Genomic DNA, 24,714 nt, shown 5'->3' on the forward strand with positions numbered 1-24,714 from the left:
TTAAGTAAACTATGAAGCCCCATGAACACATAGCATCAGCTGCTCAATTTAATGCAAATTTGATAAAGGAAATAATAACCAAGGAAATTAGAACTAACATTTATTTATTACATGCCCACAAACTTGGGAGAAGCGGGGGAGAGAGAAACAAGTGAATTTGTAATTGCATTGCATTATGATTGAGTCTAGTAAGTAAAAGTTTATTAGATTTCTATAATACACTTTTCTAGGATCCAATCATTTGTCCTCACTGTGAGATAATTCTTGAACATAGGAGTACTAATTTATCTGTATATTTAATTTTCCATAGAAAACTTGGTTTTAAAAGGGAATAAAAATAATTAATTCTGTACTTATTATATAATGCTAAGGTACTAGGGGAAAAGAATTTTAGGGTTTACCAGTATATACACTTGTCAATACTCTTTCTTCCTGACCATTTTATGTATGTATGTATGTATGTATGTATGTATTTATTTATGAGACAGAGTTTCACTTTCTTGCCCAGGCTAGAGTGAGTGCCGTGGCATCAGCCTAGCTCATAGCAACCTCAAATTCCTGGGCTGAAGCGATCCTTCTGCCTCAGCCTCCCGAGTAGGGACTACAGGCAAGTGCCACCATGCCCGGCTAATTTTTTCTATATATATTGGTTGGCCAATTAATTTCTTTCTATTTATAGTAGAGACGGGGTCTCGCTCTTGCTCAAGCTGGTTTCGAACTCCTGACCTCAAGCAATCTGCCCTCCTAGCCCTCCCAGAGTGCTTTCCTGACCATTTTATATATTTTTTTTATTTCGGCATATTATGGGGGTACAGATTTTAAGGTTTCAATAAATGCCCATTTCCCCCCTCCCCCCAAAAGTCTGAGTCTCCATCATGACCATCCCCCAGATGGTGCACATCTCACTCATTATGTATGTATATACCCACCCCCCTTCCCCCTCCCACTTGCCCAATACCCTATTACTGTAGTACCTATGTGTCCACTTAGGTGCTACTCAGTTAATACCAGTTTGCTGGAGAATATATCTGGTGCTTGTTTTTCCATTCTTGGGATACTTCACTTAGTAGTATCGGTTCCAGCTCTAACCAGGAAAATATAAGATGTGCTATGTCACCATTGTTTCTTAGAGCTGAATAGTACTCCATGGTATACATATACCACATTTTATTAATCCATTCTTGGATTGATGGGCACTTGGGCTGTTTCCACAGCCTTGCAATTATGAATTGTGCTGCTATAAACATTCGAGTGCAGGTGTCTTTTTTGTAGAGTGTCATTGGATCATTTGGGTAGATGCCCAGCAATGGGATTGCTGGATCAAATGGTAGATTCACTTGTATCGCTTTAAGGTATCTCCATATTGCTTTCCACAGAGGTTGAACTAGTTTGCAGTCCCACCAGCAGTGTAGGAGTGTTCCTCTCTCTCCGCAACCACTCCAGCATTTATTGTTTGGAGATTTTTTGATAAAGGCCATTCTCACTGGGGTTAAGTGATATCTCATTGTGGTTTTGATTTGCATTTCCCTGATGATTAGGGATGTTGAGCATTTTTTCATATGTTTGTTGGCCATTCTTCTGTCTTCTTTAGAAAAGTTTCTGTTCAAGTCCTTTGCCCACTTTTTAATGGGGTTATTTGATTTTTTCTTGCTGATTTTCGTGAGTTCTAAGTATATTCTAGTTATCAGTCCCTTATCGGATGCATAGGATGCAAACATTTTCTCCCATTCTGTAGGTTGTCTGTTTACTTTCATGACTATTTCTTTGGCTGTGCAGAAGCTTTGTAGTTTGATCATGTCCCATTTATTTATTTTTGTTGCTGCTGTGATTGCCTTTGGGGACTTCTTCATAAACTCTTTGCCCAGGCCAATGTCTAGGAGAGTGTTTCCAACTTTTTCCTCTAGAGTTCTAATAGTTTCATACCTTAGGTTTAAGTCTGTTATCCAGCGTGAGTTGGTTTTTGTGAGAGGTGAAAGGTGTGGGTCCTGTTTTAGCCTTCTACAGGTGGCTATCCAGTTTTCCCAGCACCATTTATTGAAGAGGGATTCTTTTCCCCAGCGTATGTTTTTGTCTGCTTTGTCAAAGATTAGATGGCTATATGAGGATGGTTTTATATCAGGATTCTCATATCTGTTCCACTGGTCAATATTCCTATTTTTGTGCCAATACCATATTGATTTAATTACTACAGCTTTGTAGTATAGTTTGATATCTGGCATATTAATGCCTCCCATTTTGTTTTTATTGCCTAGAATTGCTCTTGATATTCGGGGTCTTCTTTGGTTCCATACGAAGCGTAAAATTATTTTTTCTATATCTGTGAAGTATGCTGATGGGATTTTAATAGGTATTGCATTGAATCTGTAGATCAGTTTGGGTAGTATAGACATTTTGATGATATTGAGTCTGCCGATCCACGAGCATGGTATGGATTTCCATCTGTTTACATCCTCTGCTATTTCCTTCCTCAGTGTTTCATAGTTCTCCCTGTAGAGGTCTTTTACGTCCTTGGTTAAGTAAATTCCTAGGTACTTTATTTTCTTTGTTGCTATTGTGAAGGGAATTGAGTCTTTGATTTGGTTCTCAATTAGATTGTTGTTGGCGTATATGAACGCCTCTGATTTCTGTGTATTGATTTTGTATCCTGAGACTTTACTAAATTCATTGATCAGTTCCAGGAGTTTCTTGGTTGAATCTTTGGGGTTTTCTAGATATAATATCATATCATCAGCAAACAGTGAAAGTTTGATCTCTTCAGCCCCTATTTGGATACCTTTGATTCCATTTTCCTGTCTGATTGCTGTAGCCAAGACTTCCAGCACTATGTTGAACAGAAGTGGAGATAGTGGGCAGCCTTGTCTGGTTCCAGTTCTAAGTGGGAATGACTTCAATTTTTCCCCATTCAGTATGATGTTGACTATGGGTCTGTCATATATGGCTTGTATCATTTTTAGGTATGTCCCTTCTATGCCTATTTTCTTAAGTGTTCGTATCATGAAAGGGTGTTGAATTTTGTCAAAAGCTTTTTCTGCATCTATTGAAAGAATCATGTGGTCTTTGTTTTTGCTTCTGTTTATGTGGTGAATTGCATTTATAGATTTACGTATGTTGAACCATCCCTGCATCCCTGGGATGAAGCCCACTTGGTCATGGTGGATTATTTTTTTGATAAGTGTCTGGATTCGGTTAGCTAAGATTTTGTTGAAAATTTTTGCATCTATATTCATTAGGGATATTGGTCTGTAGTTTTCTTTTTTTGTTGCATCCTTTCCTGGTTTTGGTATCAGAGTAATATTCGCTTCATAAAAGTTGTCGGGGAGGTTTTCGTTCTTCTCGATGTTGTAGAATAGTTTCTGCAAGATAGGTACAAGTTCTTCTTTGTAAGTATGGTAAAATTCAGGTGTGAAGCCATCTGGACCGGGACTTTTCTTTTTAGGGAGATTTTTAATTGCTGTTTCTATTTCAGCTGTTGAGATTGGTCTGTTCAGGGAATCTATTTCTTCCTGGTTGAGCCTAGGGAGGCTGTGTGTTTCTAGAAATTTGTCTATTTCCTCCACATTTTCCAGTTTGTGTGCATAAAGATTTTTGTAGTATTCATAAATTGTATCTTGTATCTCTTTGGGATCAGTTGTGATATCTCCTTTTTTATTCCTGATGGAGCTTATTAGAGATTTCTCTTTTCTGCTTTTCGTTAGCTTAGCCAATGGCGTGTCAATTTTGTTTATTTTTTCAAAGAACCAACTTTTTGTTTTATTAATCTCCTGAATAGCTTCCCTGTTTTCAATTTCGTTTAGTTCTGATTTGATCTTGTTTATTTCACTTCTTCTGCTGGGTTTGGGATTGGTCTGTTCTTCTTTTTCCAGCTCTTTGAGTCGTTTCATTAGATTGTCTATTTGTGATCTTCTTGTCTTTTGGTTATAGGCATTTATGGAGATAAACTTTCCTCTCAGAACTGCTTTAGCTGTGTCCCAGAGGAGTTGATAACTTGTCTCTCCATTGTCGTTTTCTTCATAGAACTTTTTTATTTCCGTCTTGATTTCTTCATTTACGAAGTAGTCATTTAGTAGGAGCTTGTTTAATTTCCACGTTTTTGTGTAGAAATGTGAGTTTCTGTTAGGGTTGATTTCTAGTTTTATTCCACTGTGATCTGAGAAGGTACAGGGTATGATTTCTATTTTTTTAAATTTCTTGAGATTTTCTTTGTGTCCTAGGATATGGTCAGTCTTAGAGAATGTCCCGTGAGCTGATGAGAAGAACGTATATTCAGTGGATTTTGGGTAGAATGTTCTGTAGATGTCTGTCAGACCCAATTGTTCTAGAGTTTTGTTTAAGTCCATTATTTCTTTTTTTTTTTTTTTTAATTATTTTTTTTTATTTTGGCATATTATGGGGGTACAGATTTTAAGGTTTCAATAAATGCCCATTTCCCCCCTCCCCCCAAAAGTCTGAGTCTCCATCATGACCATCCCCCAGATGGTGCACATCTCACTCACTATGTATGTATATACCCGCCCCCCTCCCCCCTCCCACCTGCCCAATACCCTATTACTGTAGCACCTATGTGTCCACTTAGGTGCTACTCAGTTAATACCAGTTTGCTGGAGAATATATCTGGTGCTTGTTTTTCCATTCTTGGGATACTTCACTTAGTAGTATGGGTTCCAGCTCTAACCAGGAAAATATAAGGTGTGCTATATCACCATTGTTTCTTAGAGCTGAATAGTACTCCATGGTGTACATATACCACATTTTATTAATCCATTCTTTGATTGATGGGCACTTGGGCTGTTTCCACAGCCTTGCAATTATGAATTGTGCTGCTATAAACATTCGAGTGCAGGTGTCTTTTTTGTAGAGTGTCACTGGATCATTTGGGTAGATGCCCAGCAATGGGATTGCTGGATCAAATGGTAGATTCACTTGTATCGCTTTAAGGTATCTCCATATTGCTTTCCACAGAGGTTGAACTAGTTTGCAGTCCCACCAGCAGTGTAGGAGTGTTCCTCTCTCTCCGCAACCACGCCAGCATTTATTGTTTGGAGATTTTTTGATAAAGGCCATTCTCACTGGGGTTAAGTGATATCTCATTGTGGTTTTGATTTGCATTTCCCTGATGATTAGAGATGTTGAGCATTTCTTCATATGTTTGTTGGCCATTCTTCTGTCTTCTTTAGAAAAATTTCTGTTCAAGTCCTTTGCCCACTTTTTAATGGGGTTATTTGATTTTTTCTTCCTAATTTTCGTGAGTTCTAAGTATATTCTAGTTATCAGTCCCTTATCGGATGCATAGGATGCAAACATTTTCTCCCATTCTGTAGGTTGTCTGTTTACTTTCATGACTATTTCTTTGGCTGTGCAGAAGCTTTGTAGTTTGATCATGTCCCATTTATTTATTTTTGTTGCTGCTGTGATTGCCTTTGGGGACTTCTTCATAAACTCTTTGCCCAGGCCGATGTCTAGGAGAGTGTTTCCAACTTTTTCCTCTAGAGTTCTAATAGTTTCATACCTTAGGTTTAAGTCTGTTATCCAGCGTGAGTTGGTTTTTGTGAGAGGTGAAAGGTGTGGGTCCTGTTTTAGCCTTCTACAGGTGGCTATCCAGTTTTCCCAGCACCATTTATTGAAGAGGGATTCTTTTCCCCAGCGTATGTTTTTGTCTGCTTTGTCAAAGATGAGACGGCTATATGAGGATGGTTTTATATCAGGATTCTCACATCTGTTCCACTGGTCAATATTCCTGTTTTTGTGCCAATACCATATTGATTTAATTACTACAGCTTTGTAGTATAGTTTAATATCTGGCATATTAATGCCTCCCATTTTGTTTTTGTTGCCTAGAATTGCTCTTGATATTCGGGGTCTTCTTTGGTTCCATACGAAGCGTAAAATTATTTTTTCTATATCTGTGAAGAATGCTGATGGGATTTTAATAGGTATTGCATTGAATCTGTAGATCAGTTTGGGTAGTATAGACATTTTGACGATATTGAGTCTGCCGATCCACAAGCATGGTATGGATTTCCATCTGTTTACATCCTCTGCTATTTCCTTCCTCAGTGTTTCATAGTTCTCCCTGTAGAGGTCTTTTACCTCTTTGGTTAAATATATTCCTAGGTACTTTAATTTCTTTGTTGCTATTGTGAAGGGAATTGAGTCTTTGATTTGGTTCTCGATTAGATTGTTGTTGGCGTATATGAATGCCTCTGATTTCTGTGTATTAATTTTGTATCCTGAGACTTTACTAAATTCATTGATCAGTTCCAGGAGTTTCTTGGTTGAATCCTTGGGGTTTTCTAGATACAATATCATATCATCAGCAAACAGTGAAAGTTTGATCTCTTCTGCCCCTATTTGGATACCTTTGATTCCATTTTCCTGTCTGATTGCTGTAGCCAAGACTTCCAGCACTATGTTGAATAGAAGTGGAGATAGTGGGCAGCCTTGTCTGGTTCCAGTTCTAAGTGGGAATGATTTCAGTCTTTCCCCATTCAGTATGATGTTGGCTACGGGTCTGTCATATATGGCTTGTATCATTTTTAGGTATGTCCCTTCTATGCCTATTTTCTTAAGTGTTCGTATCATGAAAGGGTGTTGAATTTTGTCAAAAGCTTTTTCTGCATCTATTGAAAGAATCATGTGGTCTTTGTTTTTGCTTCTGTTGATGTGGTGAATTGCATTTATAGATTTACGTATGTTGAACCATCCCTGCATCCCTGGGATGAAGCCCACTTGGTCGTGGTGGATTATTTTTTTGATAAGTGTCTGGATTCGGTTAGCTAAGATTTTGTTGAAAATTTTTGCATCTATATTCATTAGGGATATTGGTCTGTAGTTTTCTTTTTTTGTTGCATCCTTTCCTGGTTTTGGTATCAGAGTAATATTCGCTTCATAAAAGGTGTCGGGGAGGTTTCCGTTCTTCTCGATGTTGTGGAATAGTTTCTGCAAGATAGGTACTAGTTCTTCTTTGTAAGTATGGTAAAATTCAGGTGTGAAGCCATCTGGACCGGGACTTTTCTTTTTAGGGAGATTTTTAATTGCTGTTTCTATTTCAGCTGTTGAGATTGGTCTGTTCAGGGAATCTATTTCTTCCTGGTTGAGCCTAGGGAGGCTGTGTGTTTCGAGAAATTTGTCCATTTCCTCCACATTTTCCAGTTTGTGTGCATAAAGATTTTTGTAGTATTCATAAATTGTATCTTGTATCTCTTTGGGATCAGTTGTGATATCTCCTTTTTCATTCCTGATGGAGCTTATTAGAGATTTCTCTTTTCTGCTTTTCGTTAGCTTAGCCAATGGCGTGTCAATTTTGTTTATTTTTTCAAAGAACCAACTTTTTGTTTTATTAATCTCCTGAATAGCTTTCCTGTTTTCAATTTCGTTTAGTTCTGATTTGATCTTGTTGATTTCACTTCTTCTGCTGGGTTTGGGGTTGGTCTGTTCTTCTTTTTCCAGCTCTTTGAGTCGTTTCATTAGATTGTCTATTTGTGATCTTCTTGCCTTTTGGTTATAGGCATTTATGGAGATAAACTTTCCTCTCAGAACTGCTTTAGCTGTGTCCCAGAGGAGTTGATAACTTGTCTCTCCATTGTCGTTTTCTTCATAGAAGTTTTTTATTTCCGTCTTGATTTCTTCATTTACGAAGTAATCATTTAGTAGGAGGTTGTTTAATTTCCACGTTTTTGTGTAGAAATGTGAGTTTCTGTTAGGGTTGATTTCTAGTTTTATTCCACTGTGATCTGAGAAAGTACATGGTATGATTTCTATTTTTTTAAATTTCTTGAGATTTTCTTTGTGTCCTAGGATATGGTCAATCTTAGAGAATGTCCCGTGAGCTGATGAGAAGAACGTATATTCAGTGGATTTTGGGTAGAATGTTCTGTAGATGTCTGTCAGACCCAATTGTTCTAGAGTTTTGTTTAAGTCCATTATTTCTTTATTAATTTTCTGTTTGGAGGATCTGTCTCGTGCCGTCAGTGGGGTGTTGAAATCTCCGGCGATTATGGAGTTGCTATTAATCCATTTGCTTAGCTCCAGTAAGGTTTGCTTTATGAATCTGGGTGCACCTAAGTTGGGTGCATATATATTTAAAATTGTTATCTCCTCTTGTTGGACTGTGCCCTTCACCATTATATAATGACCCTCTTTGTCTTTTACTACTTTTGTTGGTTTAAAAACTAAATCGTCTGAAATTAGAACTGCCACACCAGCCTTCTTTTGGTTTCTATTTGCTTGGAATATTGATCTCCACCCTTTTATTTTTAGTCTATGTGCATCCTTGCAGGTTAAATGTGTTTCCTGAAGACAGCATATACTTGGCCTGTATTTTCTTATCCATTCAGCCAGCCTATGTCTCTTGAGTGGAGAGTTTAAGCCATTCACATTTATTGAGAGAACTGATAGGTAAGGTAGATTACTGATCATTCTGTTGGGTTGGATGTTGTTGCTATGATTTCTGTCTTGAGCCATTGTAATATCTGGCCTTTAATATCTTTGGGTTTTGGTTGTTTTTATATCCGTGGATTATTATTATGATGTTCCGTGCGTAACGCTGTTTTAAGTACTTCTTGTAGGGCTGGTCTTGTCTTGGTGAATTCTCTGAGCCTTTGCTTGTCTGAGAATGTTTTTATTTCTCCTTCATATATGAAGCTTAGTTTTGCAGGGAATAATATTCTAGGCTGGGCATTGTTTTGTTTCAAAAGAGTGAGAATGGGGCCCCAGTCTCTCCTTGCTTGTAAAGTCTCATTAGAGAAGTCTGATGTTATTCGAATTGGCTTTCCCTTGTATGTCACTTGCTTCTTTTGTCTTACAGCTCTTAGAAGGGCCTCTTTAGTTGATACTTTGGTCAGTCTGATGACTGCATGACGTGACGTCTTCCTGTTTGCATTGAATCTCCCAGGGGTCCTCTGGGCTTCTTGAACTTGTATATCGAGATTTTGAGCAAGGCCTGGGAAATTTTCCTCTATTATATCTTCAAAAAGCTTGTCCAGCCCTTGAGTGTTGTCTTCCTCCCCTTCGGCTAAACCTATGACCCTCACGTTAGGTTTTTTCACATAATCCCACAGCTCTTGTAGGCTTTGGTCTTTTCTCTTGTTTCTCTGCTGTATTTCTGTGACTGATTTATTTAATTGGAAGGTGTTATCTTCAAGCTCTGAGATTCTTTCTTCTGCTTGATCTACCCTGTTCTTGAGGCTTTCCACAGTATTTTGTAGTTCTCTGAGTTGATTCTTCATCTCCAGGACTTCGGTTAAAGTTTTCTTCACTGTGTCAATCTCTTTGTTGAACCTTTGTTCCATTTCTTGGAGGTTTTTTGTGTTTTCTTGGTGTTGGTTATTGAGTTGTTGTTGCAGCTGGGTGAGTGTTCTTATGATCCACATACGAAATTCCTTTTCTGTCATATTGGTTGCCTGATTTTGGTCGGTGTCCGTTTCTAGGGGGCTGGTGCTCCTCCTTGGGGGTGTGTTTTCCGTTTGGTTCTTCATATTTCCTGAGTTCTTTCGCTGACTTCTTCCCATGTCGATCAGTTGTTGTTTCTTTCCTTAGGTTATTGTTTGGGTATTCACACACCTTGTTTAGTTTCTGAGGCGTTAGGTGGTGCCTGTGGGTGAAATTGGACCACTCCCTGTATATTGAGTCAGTGGATGCCGTGGAAAGGCTGTGCAAGATGCCGCCCCTGTCAGTAGGTGGCGTTTGCTTGGAGGAACAGGCTATGGTGTTGATTTTGAGTCCTGTTATCAGCTCTCGTTCTGGGCGGAGCTGGGTTGGGTAAGCCTGCCCTCAGGCCGTTAGCAGGGGTCAAAGTTCTGTTCTCAGCTTACAGGGAAAGCTGTCAGGGCAGGGCTGGAATGGTCCCGCTCAGCCAGAAAGTCTGGAGGTGGGGGTGGGGCTGTCTGAGACCCGCAGTCTGGAGCGGGCCTCGCTTCTTTCCACCCTCCCCAACTCTGCAGCTACTCCTGGGCCTCTGCCAGCAGGCCAGACCACAAGCCACCAGGCCTCCCCGGACTGTGGTGCCGGCGGGGAGGTTCCCTGCACAGGAACGCCACCTGGGTTGGGCGCACGGCCTCCTCCTGGGAGGAGGGTTGCCCTCTAGGACGCCGATCCGCCCCTGGAGGCACACAGCCCTCAGTAGGCTGTTCGCGTATAATCCTTCTGTGCCCGGGGCAATGCTAGCCCTCGGTGCAGGGGATCTGGTCTGCAGGTCCGACCTCTGGGTCCCAGAGTTCAAACTGTATTCCCACCAGGGAGAGGATTTCCGGTCCTAATTCACCCACAGGGAGCCCAAGCTGGATCTATGTCTCTCAGCCTCTGAGTCGGCACCGTTTTCCTGGGAACACGGTGCCAGCAGCACCTGGGAGGGCGGGCGGGGTCCCAAACGGGAAGGTCCCGTTCCCTGGAGGTGCCTCCGGCTGGTGGCTGTATTGTCTCTCTGGGCAGCCGCGGGTAGGGTCGGCGGAGGGGAGGAGGAGGCAATATGGCGCCTGCCGCGCGGCTCGGGTCCGTGCACACGGAGGTGCCCGGAGGAAGTTGGGAACCTGGTGCCACGTCTGCTACAGGCTCACCGTTGGCAAGCGGTGGCAGTCTCTGGGCTGATGTCCGCAGGTCTCTCCACCCACTGGGGAGCCCGCCAGCAGTCCCGAATGCAGGGGAGGGGAAACAGCAATTCCACCTACCCTTGCCGCTGGTCTCCGGGCTGCTCCGGTGGTCTCAGCCTCCAGTTCTCCTCCGCAGCCTCCTCCCGTGGAGTCTCCCGGGGTCTCAGGTACCCCTCCTTCCGGCCCTTGTCCGCTGTATGCTCGTCTTCTTGCTTCTTTCCTCTAGTTTCTGCTAGAATTGGTCTTTTCTGTAGAGACCCTCTGTCTGGCGGTGTTATTCGTCCGCCATCTTGCTCCGCCCCCTTAAGTCCATTATTTCTTTATTAATTTTCTGTTTGGAGGATCTGTCTCGTGCCGTCAGTGGGGTGTTGAAATCTCCAGCGATTATGGAGTTGCTATTAATCCATTTGCTTAGCTCCAGTAAGGTTTGCTTTATGAATCTGGGTGCACCTAAGTTGGGTGCATATATATTTAAAATTGTTATCTCTTCTTGTTGAACTGTGCCCTTCACCATTATATAATGACCCTCTTTGTCTTTCACTACTTTTGTGGGTGTAAAAACTAAATCATCTGAAATTAGAACTGCCACACCAGCCTTCTTTTGGCTTCTATTTGCTTGGAATATTGATCGCCACCCTTTTATTTTTAGTCTATATGCATCCTTGCAGGTTAGATGTGTTTCCTGAAGATAGCATATACTTGGCCTGTATTTTCTTATCCATTCAGCCAGCCTATGTCTTTTGAGTAGAGAGTTTAAGCCATTCACATTTATTGAGAGAACTGATAGGTAAGGTAGATTACTGTTCATTCTGTTGGGTAGGATGTTGTTTCTATGATTTGTGTCTTGAGCCATTGTAATATCTGGCCTTTAATATCTTTGGGTTTGGGTTGTTTTTATATTCGTGGGTTATTATTATGATGTTCCATGCGTAACGCTGTGTTAAGTACTTCTTGTAGGGCTGGTCTTGTCTTGGTGAATTCTCTGAGCCTTTGCTTGTCTGAGAATGTTTTTATTTCTCCTTCATATACAAAGCTTAGTTTTACAGGGAATAATATTCTAGGCTGGGCATTGTTTTGTTTCAAAAGAGTGAGAATGGGGCCCCAGTCTCTCCTTGCTTGTAGAGTCTCATTAGAGAAGTCTGATGTTATTCGAATTGGCTTTCCCTTGTATGTTACTTGCTTCTTTTGTCTTACAGCTCTTAGAAGGATCTCTTTAGTTGATACTTTGGTCAGTCTGATGATTGCATGTCGTGAAGTCTTCCTGTTTGCATTGAATCTCCCAGGGGTCCTCTGAGCTTCTTGAACTTGTATATCAAGATTTTGAGCAAGGCCTGGGAAATTTTCCTCTATTATATCTTCAAACAGCTTGTCCAACCCTTGAGTGTTGTCTTCTTCCCCTTCTTGTAACCCTATGACCCTCACATTAGGTTTCTTCACATAATCCCACAGCTCTTGTAGGCTTTGCTCTTTTCTCTTGTTTCTCTGCTCTATTTCTGTGACTGATTTATTTAATTGGAGGGTGTTATCTTCAAGCTCTGAGATTCTTTCTTCTGTTTGATCTACCCTGTTCTTGAGACTTTCCACTGTATTGTGCAGTTCCTTGAATTGATTCTTCATTTCCAGGAGTTCGGTTACACTTTTCTTCATTGTGTCTATTTCTTTTCCCATATCCTGGAGGCTTTTTGTGGTTTCTTTGTGTTGGTTATTGAGTTGTTGTTGCAGCTGGGTGAGTGTTCTTATGATCCACGTACGAAATTCCTCTTCTGTCATATTGGTTGCCTGATTTTGGTTGGTGTCCATTTCTAGGGGGCTGGTGCTCCTCTTTGGGGGTGTGTTTTCTGTTTGGTTCTTCATATTTCCTGTGTTCTTGCGCTGATTTCTTCCCATGTCGATCAGTTGTTGTTTCTTTCCTTAAGTTATTGTTTGGGTATTCACACACCTTGTTTAGTTTCTGAGGCGTTAGGTGGTGTCTGTGGGTGAAATTGGACCACTCCCTGTATATTGAGTCAGTGGGTGCCGTGGAAAGGCTGTGCAAGATGCCGTCCCTGTCAGTAGGTGGCGTTTGCTTGGAGGAACAAGCTATGCTGTTGATTTTGTGTCCTGTTATCTGCTATTGTTCTGGGCGGAGCTGGGTTGGGTAAGCCTGCCCTCAGGCAGTTAGCAGGGGTCAAAGTTCCGTTCTCTGCTTCCAGGGAAAGCTGTCAGGGCGGGGCTGGAATGGTCCCGCTCAGCCAGAAAGTCTGCGTGTGGGGGTGGGGCTGTCTGAGACCCGCAGTCTGGAGCGGGCCTCGCTTCTTTCCACCCTCCCCAACTCCGCAGCTAATCCTGGGCCTCTGCCAGCAGGCCAGAACACAAGCCACCAGGCCTCCCCGTACTGTGATGCCGGTGGGGAGGTTCCTGGCACAGGAACGCCACCTGGGTTGGGAACACGGCTTCCTCCTGGGAGGAGCGTTGCCCTCTAGGACGCCGATCCGCCCCTGGAGGCACACAGACCTCAGTAGGCTGTTCACGGATCTGGTCTGCAGGTCCGACCTCTGGGTCCCAGAGTTCAAACTGTATCCCCTCCAGGGAGAGGATTTCCGGTCCCAATTCACCCACAGGGAGCCCAAGCTGGGTCTATGTCTCTCAGCCTCTGAGTCTGCACAGTTCTCCTGGGAACTCCATGCCAGCAGCACCTGGGAGGGCGGGCGGGTAGGGAGCTCACAGTCTGAGTTCCCCTGAGTCAGCTGTAGGGTCCCAAAAGGGAAGGTCCCGTTCCCTGGAGGTGCCTCTGGCTGGTGGCTGTATTGTCTCTCTGGGCAGCCGCGGGTAGGGTTGGCGGAGGGGAGGAGGAGGCAATATGGCTCCTGCCGCGCGGCTCGGGTCTGTGCACACGGAGGTGCCCGGAGGAAGTTGGGAACCTGGTGCCACGTCTGCTACAGGCTCACCGCCGGCTGGCGGCCGCTGTCCCTGGGCTGATGTCTGCAGGTCTCTCCTCCCGCTGGGGAGCCCACCAGCAGTCCCAAATGCAGGGGAGGGGAAACAGCAAATCCACCTACCCTTGCTGCTGGTCTCCAGGCTGCTCCGGTAGTCTCAGCCTCTAGTTGTCCTCTGCAGCCTCCTCCCGTGGAGTCTCCCCGGGTCTCAGGTACCCCTCCTTCTGGCCCTGGTCCTCTGTATGCTCGTCTTCTTGCTTCTTTCCTCTAATTTCTGCTAGAATCTGTCTTTTCTGCAGAGACTCTCTGTCTGGCGGTGTTATTCGTCTGGCATCTTGCTCCACCCCACCCCCCCATTTTATATTTTGATGCACAGTAATATGGCATTTGCTTTGTCAGAAGCACTTGTGCTGTCTGGGTTATTTTTATCTTGTGCCCTGACAGTTTTTCATGCCTTAATATGCTTTCTTCCTTTGACTTCAGTGAGAAGTCCCTGGTTATTCCCATTCCTCTTCTAATCATTCCTCCTTATTGTGGGTGCCTTTTAAATATTGATGTTATAATATGTTTCTGTACTTCATTTTCTTCTCTTTCTACTCTGTATGTTCTCCATAGATAATTTCATATTTGCCAATGTTTTAGCTACCATTTATATGGTATATATAGCATTTGGGCTGCTATAACAAAAATACTCTAAATTGGGTGGCTTGAACAACAAGTATTTATTTCTTACAGTTCTAGAGGCTGGGAAGTCCAAGATCAAGGCATGGACAGATTTGGTGTCTTTTTGGAGACAACTTCCTGGTTCATAGCTAGCTATCATCTCTGTCCTCAAGTGGTGGAAGGGATGAAAGAGCTCTCTGGGGTCTCTTTATTTTTTAGAGACAGGGTCTTGCTTTGTTGCCCAAGCTGCAGTGCAGTGGCTATTCATAGGCATGATCGTTGTGCCTTCGTGCCCTCAAGCTATCCTCCTGCCTCAGCCTCCAGAGTAGCTGCAACTATAGGTGTGCCCCACCACACTTGGCCTGGGAGTCTCTTTTATAAAAGCACTAGTCTTATTCATGAAGGCTTTATGCTCATGACTTAATCACCTCTCAAAGACCCCCACCTCCTAATACTAACACATTGGGGGTTAGGATTTTAACATAAGAATTGGGCAAAGGGCACAGACATTCAGTCCATAACACATGGCCCATGGTTTCCAAGTCTGTGTCTTATCCCAGTCCTCACCTGAGCTCCAAACCAAATCTTCACCTACTTGCTGTGACAGGCCTACAGTAGGTATTCAGTAGACATTTGTGGAGTGAATGACTATTTAGAACTTGTCTCACCTCCCCACTAAACCAACCTATCCTCCCTATTCTCTATCTTCTTGAAAATACTTCTGGTAGCCAAGTTTGACTTGAGTGTCTTTGAGCCATCTACTTTTTCTTATTCCACGTTCACTCTACAGTTACTAGTTCCCATCCAGGTTTGGAAAAAGAACTGACTTGGATGCACTGGCCCCTTCCCCAAACCTACTTTGATTGTATTTAAGTCAAGCTTCTAATTTAGATCCAATCACTGTGCAGTGTAATTACTGGTTCGCTTATCTATCTCTTCCCTGTATCTCCAAAGTTTGTGGGTATGTAGTAAGTGTTTGTTCTAATTTGTTTTATCTTTTGCTTTGTCAAATTTGTGTTAAATTGAGTGACTAATGTTATATATTGATGAGCTTCATAGTTTAATTATGCAGCTTAAAAACATATGCTGATAGAAAAATTTTGAACTCTACTCTGGAAAATAAACCCCAAGATTTGAGTGATGAATCAGTGTGGGGAGGCCTTCACAGAAGTGCTTCTTGTACATTCTTTAGGACTTGACCAAACAAAGGTAAATTGTATATACAGTGGGTAACAGCAATGTGTTGAAGGACATAAGGAATGTTTGGTACATTAAATGATAAAGTGATACCATTTGATTACAATAGGGTCAGTGAAGTGATGTATATTTAGCTAAAATAGAACAAGACAAGGTATTGTTCTCTTTGAATTTTCAGGGATTGTAAATTAATGTATTAAAGTCAGATTGTCTCTTGTTCCAGTGTTTAAGCCATTCTATTGTAATGTTGTAATATCTTAACTAATTTGCTACAGAAGATAATACAGCTTTTTGCAATTGGTTTAAGAAGTTCTTTAAATTATTTTTGGTTTGAATTGGCATAATTATCTCTTCTTCTTGGAGAAAAAAGGAAAAACCTGTGTTAAGAAAATATTTAAATACAATATTGTCTGCCAGTGTGATGGCTAATTTTTTTGATCTTAGGAGTCATGACTACAACTAGTCTTTTTATCTCTGAGTAATGTTGAGATTAATTTAGAGGCTGCTGGAAATGAATGTGTAGATGCTACTTACCTTCTCCTTCTTGTATGTTTCTAGGTACATGGACTATATCGCACAACAGGTGCTAGTTTTGAGAAGGCCCAACAAGAATTTGCAACAGGTGTAATGTCCAACAAAACTGTCCAGACCGCAGCTGCAAATGCAGCTTCAACTGCAGCAACTAGTGCAGCTCAGAATGCTTTCAAGGGTAACCAAATTTAGAGAATCGTTAAACAATACACTGTTACCTTTTGACTGTACTTTTTTCTCCAGTTACTGTATATTCTACAGATATTTTTATGTTCAAAACACACAGTACACACAGCATGGATATTTCCTGTTCACTTGTGCATGGGCTAAAATCAGAAAATCTTCCTTATTACTTAAGAGTTTCTTAATATTTCAGTGCCCCTTGCAGAAAAAAAATACTACATGCTAAATAAATATTCCCCATATTTTTTGGGGGATGATGTTCAGTGAATTATTTCAGTGGTGACACACTGAAATTAATATTGTACTTATGATTAAAAATGCATTTAATACTAACTGCAGTAGTTCTTTCAAGAATCTTTAGAGATAGGATTACACATTGGAACAGTGAAGCTATATTTCATTCTTTTTTCCCTATTTATATTGAAAGAAATAGGCCAACAGACAGACACTTAAGGATTTTTAAATTGGCTTGCTTTTTAGCAGTTTCAGTCACCAGTGAAGAGCCTGTGTGCATTTTGTAGTAGATAATGTAAATTTTATCTTCTTTTTATTTTTTTTTAGAGTAGTTGATATTTTGATAACAATCTCTGATCTTGCATGAGTACCACATTTCTTAAAACAGTATTTGGGGCTCTATACTGCTTATGGTTGTAGGATTCAGGAGTTCATGGAATCATAGAAATGATTTTATGTAATAGTTTATTTTAAATTAGAATTTATTGGGGTACAATATGAGAATTTAATATAATATGCAGTGCATTATCCAACACAGATGGTAGTTAACCTGATGCAGTAGAATGTAGTGGTAATAATTCATTTTTTTCCTTAATTTTTGGTATTCATATAGTAAAATTTTACTATATGGAAATTTTGGTATATTCTTGTGGCTACTCTTTTTAATTGAACTGAGATTGTGTTTGACAGCTCCTTTTGGAGATGTGTGTGTGTGTAATTTTTTAATAGAGGTTAAAAGACTAGCTTAACCCTTGTCTAATAAGAACATACAGTGTTTAAGGGATTTTTCTTTTAGCCTCTCATCTTGAATAACATTAAAAATAAAAAGACCCTGGCGTTTTTCATATACTTGAATCCCTAATACACCTAAGTCTTTCACTTTTTGAGACAGACTGAATACATCTAAAATTTTCAGCAATAGAAAAAATAAAACATTTAACTTGCACTAAGCAAAAAAAATGCAAATACAGTTAAATGCATTAATTATGATAATCACATTACAGTTATTATTATGTAGCACAGAACTTCATTCTTATTTTGGGATCAAACTAGGAATTGATTTTAAAATTTGATTAAATGACTCAAAGACATTTATAAGTCATGCTATTGTGTTTTGAAAGTCTTTAGCTGATTAAGATTGCAGAATGTAGGCAGTGATTACTTGATTTTAAGTAAGGATTATATTATTTGAGACTGTAAATTATTTTTTTAAAAAATAATATGGGCATATGGACATAAATGGTTAAATTGCTTCCATGCTCCCTAAATCTGGAGTTAAAATAAGTTTCATGCGGGGGGTTGGATGCCAAATTCTCACTATTTATGAAGCTCAGCATGTCACTAGGTAACATGGATTCATCCAGATGGTGTTTACATTTGATTTATTTGGGACCTTATTGAAATTAAATATACCGGGGAATATATTTCTTTTATTCTACAGATATGCACTTAAAGCTGTTTTTATGAATATTTCTGATCAGTAATAATCTCCACTTACATTCTCACCCAACCAAGCCAGTTCAAGTTTTTCAGAGCCTGTAGTCATATTGAAAATCTATTTCATCATGTGCTTTATTGAGTGTGGATTTTACACACATTCAAAACATGAACCACAAAATACAAGAGCGCTTAAATCTACCATTAACTTATATCCCAAGCCCATTTTTGTTTTCCATTAAACTACAAATAAAAGATATATTGGAGACATTTGACAAATACTGAGATAACTTTCCTTCAGAATTGGATTGTTTCTCTCTATTATGTAGAAATCCCCAAAGGTAGCACTATTAAATAGCAAAGAAAAATTATAAGCCACAGTATTTTTTTTTCCTGTGGATGAAGAAAATGTTTTAAAATCCAGTTATTTGGGTTAATACATGCTTGAGAGAAAAAACTATGTTTTTAAAAAACGTGTGCATTAAGATTATGGCAATGCTATGAAAAGGAGCTTTAAATTCTTATATTCACTATTCTCTTAACAATAATCAGTAAATACTTACATTTTCACTCTGCAAAGACTGGCATTTTGTTAGTGTTTTATATTTAATACTAAAATTACAGTCATGAATGGTCTTTACATAGTAGGTATCATGTCATTTTTCAGTTTGCAATATTAAACTTGGCTATTTTATTTCAAGCCAAAAGTTTGAACACTGGAAAATCATTGCTCGGTGATTTGTAATTTGGGACTTGGATTATTTATCTGAGGATGTTTGTATATTTTGTCAGTGATATTGCACTGCCATCATGGTGACTGTCATGGTTCTATATAAATGCTCTCCATCTGTCCCTCTAATGTTGCATGTTTTCAGTGGGTTGGAAGTTTTGTATATTTATTGTATTATCACAGAGTGTCATAAAATAAAATGCTGTTTACTGGATGTTTGTTTGTATAATTTTAAGAACTATATTAGCAATGCAGAGGCAGAAATTATGTTGAGGGTTTATGGTATATAGAATTTCACATTTGAGTTTTAAAAATTTGTGTATAATTCTATTGTTTACTAAACAAAATAATATAAAAGACTTAGTTAAAAACTCTCAGCAACATAAAACAATTTTTCTGTTGCTTTAGACCTTTATAGGTAGTAGAACGTTAGCTTCATCCATATTAAATATTTTGACCACTTTAAGGTCAAAATACAGAATGTCAAGAGGTTAGGTTTAAAACGGAAAACCTGTTTTATGGCTCAGATTTTTCATTGTGGGTTAAAAATAGATGCTTCTGTACTAGTACTGTATTGATTTAATTGAACTTATGTTCTGTTTCCTTACCTTGCTACTACCTATTGCTGTTTTATGTACTGATGAAAGTACCCCTTTGTGTATTATTAAAGTTTTCACTTGGTGAGCTAAAGAAGATGTAAAAATATAATCTAAAATAATGTTCACAGTGACTCTTATTTTGAGAAATATATGTTAAAATAGGAACAATATTTTTTATTTTCTGAGTGTTATCTAAAAAATGTGAGTTTGGAGTTTTATACCTCATTTACTAGGAAAATATTTAATTCTGTAATTCTTGTGGAGGTAATGTGTGGTTTGCATTTTAAGAGGATTTATGTTAAGTTATATTTATTAGGGTCTATAAATCATTTTTAATAGCATAATGCTTTTTACTTATCTGAAAAAACGTACATTAATATCTAATTCTATATCTGTTGGTAAAAATCTGTGGTTAGCATGACTTTATATACAGAATTTGTTGCATTTGGGGCATTTTTTTCCTGCTTATGTATAGCTTAGAATTACCATGACTGTCATACACCATTTTACTGTATTTCCTTTCATTTTTTACTTAAAACTCTTTAAAGGTGAAATAAGAGTAGTTAATTTAAAAATAATTGAGGCCAGTTAAAAATAGAAAACACCTTATTACTTTGGTAGATTGTCAAGTATGATAATATAAATTTATTTAGAGTAGAATAATATATTTTATTTTATTTTTATTATTATTATTTTTTGAGACAGAGTCTCACTTTGTTGTCCAGGCTAGAGTGAGTGCCGTGGCGTCAGCCTAGCTCACAGCAACCTCAAACTCCTGGGCTCAAGCAATCCTCCTGCCTCAGCCTCCTGAGAAGCTGGGACTACAGGCATGCACCACCATGCCCAGCTAATTTTTTTCTATATATATTAGTTGGCCAATTAATTTCTTTCTATTTATAGTAGAGATGGGGTCTCGCTCTTGCTCAGGCTGGTTTCAAACTCCTGACCTTGAGCAATCCGCCAGCCTCGGCCTCCCAGAGTGCTAGGATTACAGGCGTGAGCCACCACGCCCGGCCTAGAATAATATATTTTAAAACATTAGAATTGGGGCCAGGCGTGGTGGCTCATGCCTGTAATCCTTAGCACTCTGTGAGGATTAGGTGGGAGAATTGCTTGAGCTCAGGAGTTCAAGACCAGCCTAAGCAAAGGGAGACCCTGTCTCTACTAAGATAGATAGATAGATAGATAGATAGATAGATAGATAGATAGATAGATAGATAGATGATAGATAGATAGATAGATGATAGATAGATAGATAGATGATAGATAGATAGATGATAGATAGATAGATGATAGATAGATAGATAGATAGATAGATAGATAGATAGATAGATAGATAGATAGATAGATAGATAGATAGATAGATAGCAAAATTAGCCAAGTGTGGTGCCATGTGCCTGTAGTCCCAGTTACTTTTGGGAGGCTGAAGCAGGAGGATCACTTGAGCCCAGGAGTTTGAGGTTGTAGTGAGCTGTTATGACACCACTGCACTCTAGACAACAGAGTGAAACTCTGTGTCTCCAAACAAACAAAAAACATTAAAGTTGTTTTAAAAAATTTTTTATTCAACTAAAAAGTTGTATCTCAGTGATTAAGTATCATGGAAAGTGAAGTATTTCCACTAGAATTTTAGGGCACATTTATAACATAGCATGCTTGTTGTTTTGGTGGGTATTTTTAAACCTTATTTTAAAGGTTTATCACAGTATATAGAAAGAGAATAGAGAGCTGGAAAGAAATCTACAGAAACTTTCTGAGCCAGGTATTGCCACTCATCTGTTCGATTATATATAGGCAGATCTCTCTAATTAAAGATTCTAAGAAAATAGGGAAAGACTGTTCTCTAGTTTTCTTAACTTTCCTGTGGGTTTATATTTACAATTTAACTTTGTGGTTTGCATTCTTCATGTTTTCAGTTAGCAAGGGAACATGGGAGCCACCCTGTGGAAGCACAGTGAGAGTTAAATTTTGTGTTTATCCAAAGCGTGATTAATTTTTCAGCTCATATCTTTCTGACTTGACATGGCTGATGTACACCGTGTAGCTAAAACCCGCCTAATACTCAAACCCATTTTATCTTTTCTCTAATAGAGACAGAAAATAGTTAATCTCCTTCTACCTAGTAATTTTTCATGTACTTGTATAACATGACTTTGAATATTCTATATATTACATAGTTCTAATTTTTAGAATTATAGATGCAAATCTTAATCTTAAACTCTTTAGTTATTTCGGTATGTACTTAATTGTAATTGTAGAATTTTGTGTGATTCTCAAGATTAATCATGATTGTTGTAGTTGTTACTGTTGGCAATTTGTAGTAGTATTCAGGTATTTTGGGGATGGGAGGGAAAACACTAAAAATCAGTAATGTATTATCTGGTGATTACAGTGGTTTCTACAATATTCTAGTCTCCTACACAAAAACTGATCACACTGGGCAAATACATCCCTCAGACTTTTTTTCTAGTATGAGAGCAGTGTGTACATATGATAGAACAATTGAAAAATGTAGGAAGTGATCAATGAGAAAATAAAAAAATCCTTAATTCTATCACCTTAGAGATACCTCTGCTAATATTTTATTGTATTTTCTTCCATTATTTTTCTATGCATGTATATTTTATAGAGTTAAAGGATATAAGCAATATGGATTTTTAAAAATTCGATTTTCCCCTCACTTAACATATCATAATGACCTGATAGTTTGTTTTAAAAAAATAACTTTGGTTTATAAAAATAATATATGTTTAAGTTGTAGAAAATTGTAGAAAATATTTACAAGCAAGAGAAGTTAACTAAAATTACTCATAATTTTATACCCATGAATAATTTCTATTAAAATCTAGTTTCTATCTGTCTGTTTTTCTAGGAAGACAACTTTCTAATATCAAAAAATGAGATTATCCTGTACATCCTCGTAGTAGATTCTTTAGGGATGTTTACCTAGCTCTCACAAGCCCCATTTCTTTGGGCCCCTGAAGATCACATTGGCACTGGATGTCATTTAGCCATAGTGAATTCATGCATGGCTCATCAGATTTTTATTCTGCATGTAGATGTGTCCAGAACTGTACTTTTCCAGAATTGGGATAGATGGGGTAGCCATGTTCTGCCATGAGGAAGGAATCACCAAGAAAGCTGGTCTGCAATGAAAATGAAAAAATGAAGCAGACATGCAAGATGTAGAAAGGACACAGAAAGGTCTTAACAGCTTTCTGTTTCCTGTGTGAGGCCCTACTGCTCACTCTCCCCTCATCTCATCTCATCATCCTCGTGATATTTTCTCTCTTCTCCCTGAGCTATCTTGAAGTGGTTTCCTATTACATTCAACTGGAGAATCTTAACTAAGACAATGGTTTATATTTTTTCACTTATGATATAAATATATATTGAACTTTTCATATTTCTGAATATATTTCTATAACATTTAGTAGCTGTATATCTGCCATTATATGTTTGTATCATAAAGTCTTATTCCTTTAGTTTCTGATTTTCAGGGGCTTTTTATTATAAATTATCAAGGAATATATTAAATTTAGGAGCTTAGGCTTTTGTTAAGACAAATTGCTGGGTCAAAAGGTGTGCATTTTTTTTAAAAAGACCTTTGATGAGTGTTGCCAAATTGCTCTCCAGAAAAGTTTGTATCAATTTATGCCTCCATTAGTAATGTACAAAAGAGGCTCTTTTCCCACATGCTAGCCAACATTAGATGTTCCTTTTCTAAAGATTTTTATACCAATAGGTTTTGGCAAATAATCAGGAGATCTGTTTTCTATGCATTCTGGTTTCCCATAGCTTGTGGTCTCGCCTAACGCTACCTGTTTTTTTTGGTTTTGCTAAACAGCAGTAACTGTATATCCTGCATCCACAGAGAAATCTTCCACTTCCTGAAAGCTCTACGGTAAAGAAGATTAGCTGAATGCTTTATTGAAACAAGATGGAAAAAGAAACAGTGGCCTAAGGTAGCCAATCTACCAAGTCTCTAGGTAAAATTTGATTGGTTTTGACAGTAACTGAAAATGCTACTAGTCTGGGCAGACAGAGGATGCTTTTAGTTTTCTTCTAATAGTAACTTTTACTTAATGAGGACTTACTATATACTAGACTACACTTAATGCATTATTTACAGCACTTAATCCTCACACGAAGTCTATGATGTCACTTCTGTTTTCAAGAGGACTAGGAAATTACCCCAGGGTCACTCAGTGAGTGGTAGTGGTGAAGGGGTGGAGACGGGTAGCAAAAATAACCATTACCCCAGGGTCACTCAGTGAGAGACTCCTGCCAAGTGTGGGGCTGCTTCTGTCACACAGTGCCACCTCTTTCTAGTTCTATGTTCTCTTCCATCCTTCCACATTTCCAGTAATTCATGTCCATCCTTTTAAGGACAATGGACACTAGAAAAAGTATTCATGACCAAGAAAATTTACAACATGTAGTTTTGAAGTCACCAGACCAAGGTCTAGCTAGATCTACCACCCATACACGGTGCCTACTAGTGGTGCCTGTTGAAGAGCAGGTGCCTGTTGTCTGCTCTTCCACAGTATTAACTTAGTGAATTGCCTCTGGCATTTGTGTTTGGAGAAACATTAGTTGAGGACAAATCCTTATTTGTTACGTTAAATATGCTGCTGATGCGATCACACTGCTACCACTAAATACCTGGCAGTCATCCTAAACTTGACTCCTTCTCGTACCACTTCTCATCAGTGACCCATCTGTTCTTTTTCCCTAACATCTAATTCATCCCACTGATTGCCCCACTGTCCCTGCCTTAATTTAGACTTTCTTCTCTCGTAAATAAAATTATAGTGGTTTCCTCCAAACATAGGCACTTTGTGGGCTGCCTACCTGTAGCTGTTAGGTTTTTCAGGATGTTTGGCTATAAAAAGCTGAAGAGCTGCTAATAGCTTTGTGTTATTTGATTGGCTTTTCTTCCCGGACTTCACTACCTCCTCTTATTTGTGCTTTTATTTATACCCTGTGCACCTAAGCAAAATTAGCAGTCATGTCTTGAAGACTTATCTTGAAGAACTCTTCAGGGTAAGGAGAGGAAGCTGCAAGGACGAAGATAGTAGTAGCGGCAGCAATGGGATGGCCCTGCCAAATGACTAAGCTGTTGGTGAGTCTCCAAAATAGTTACTGGTTCTTGCTGCTTTGAAGCATAGTCCAAAGTTTGCTTTAGTGCCCTTATTCTTCAGTGTCTGAAAGTTGAAAAAGCTATAGAATTATTTGAAACTACTGAAAATAATACCCCTATAAAGGAAATGTACAGGGTAGTAAAGATTCTTCTTAAGTGGTTCTTTGGTTAAGCAAAGACTTTAAGGGGATCTAGGAATAAGCTGAATGCAATGTGTCCCAGATCAGTTGTGGAAAGCTGACCCAGAAGTAAACTGCTAGGTACAAACTACTGGTGGGAAGCACATGGAGGACTTCCCAGAAAGGACTCTGCTGAAATGTAAGCCAGAGTCCTTTCTCTTCTGCATTAATTTCTGAGAAAGATAGGACAGCCAAAAAAGCAGCTGACTTTTTCTCATTTTGCTTGGATTATGCAGATCATGATTTGTTTGGAAAATATTTTAGTGATTTAGATAATTATTTCAAGCTTTTAATTATTTTTATTAGAAATCTGGCAGGTA

At 39.1% G+C, this 24,714-nt stretch overlaps 1 protein-coding gene across 1 annotated transcript in view; it reads left to right on the plus strand.

The window, feature by feature from the left end:
• The window catches only part of SCAMP1 (secretory carrier membrane protein 1), a 96,652-nt gene extending 77,965 nt beyond the window's left edge, over positions 1-18,687 (plus strand). Inside the window, exon 9 of the mRNA XM_012766767.3 lies at positions 15,917-18,687. Coding sequence (XP_012622221.1) covers positions 15,917-16,081 — 165 coding nt within the window. The 3' untranslated portion in view covers positions 16,082-18,687. The remainder of the gene's footprint in view (positions 1-15,916) is intronic.
• Positions 18,688-24,714: the final 6,027 nt, after the last annotated feature.

The sequence above is a fragment of the Microcebus murinus genome, chromosome 11, assembly GCF_040939455.1.
Source record: "Microcebus murinus isolate Inina chromosome 11, M.murinus_Inina_mat1.0, whole genome shotgun sequence".
Taxonomy (NCBI): domain Eukaryota; kingdom Metazoa; phylum Chordata; class Mammalia; order Primates; family Cheirogaleidae; genus Microcebus; species Microcebus murinus.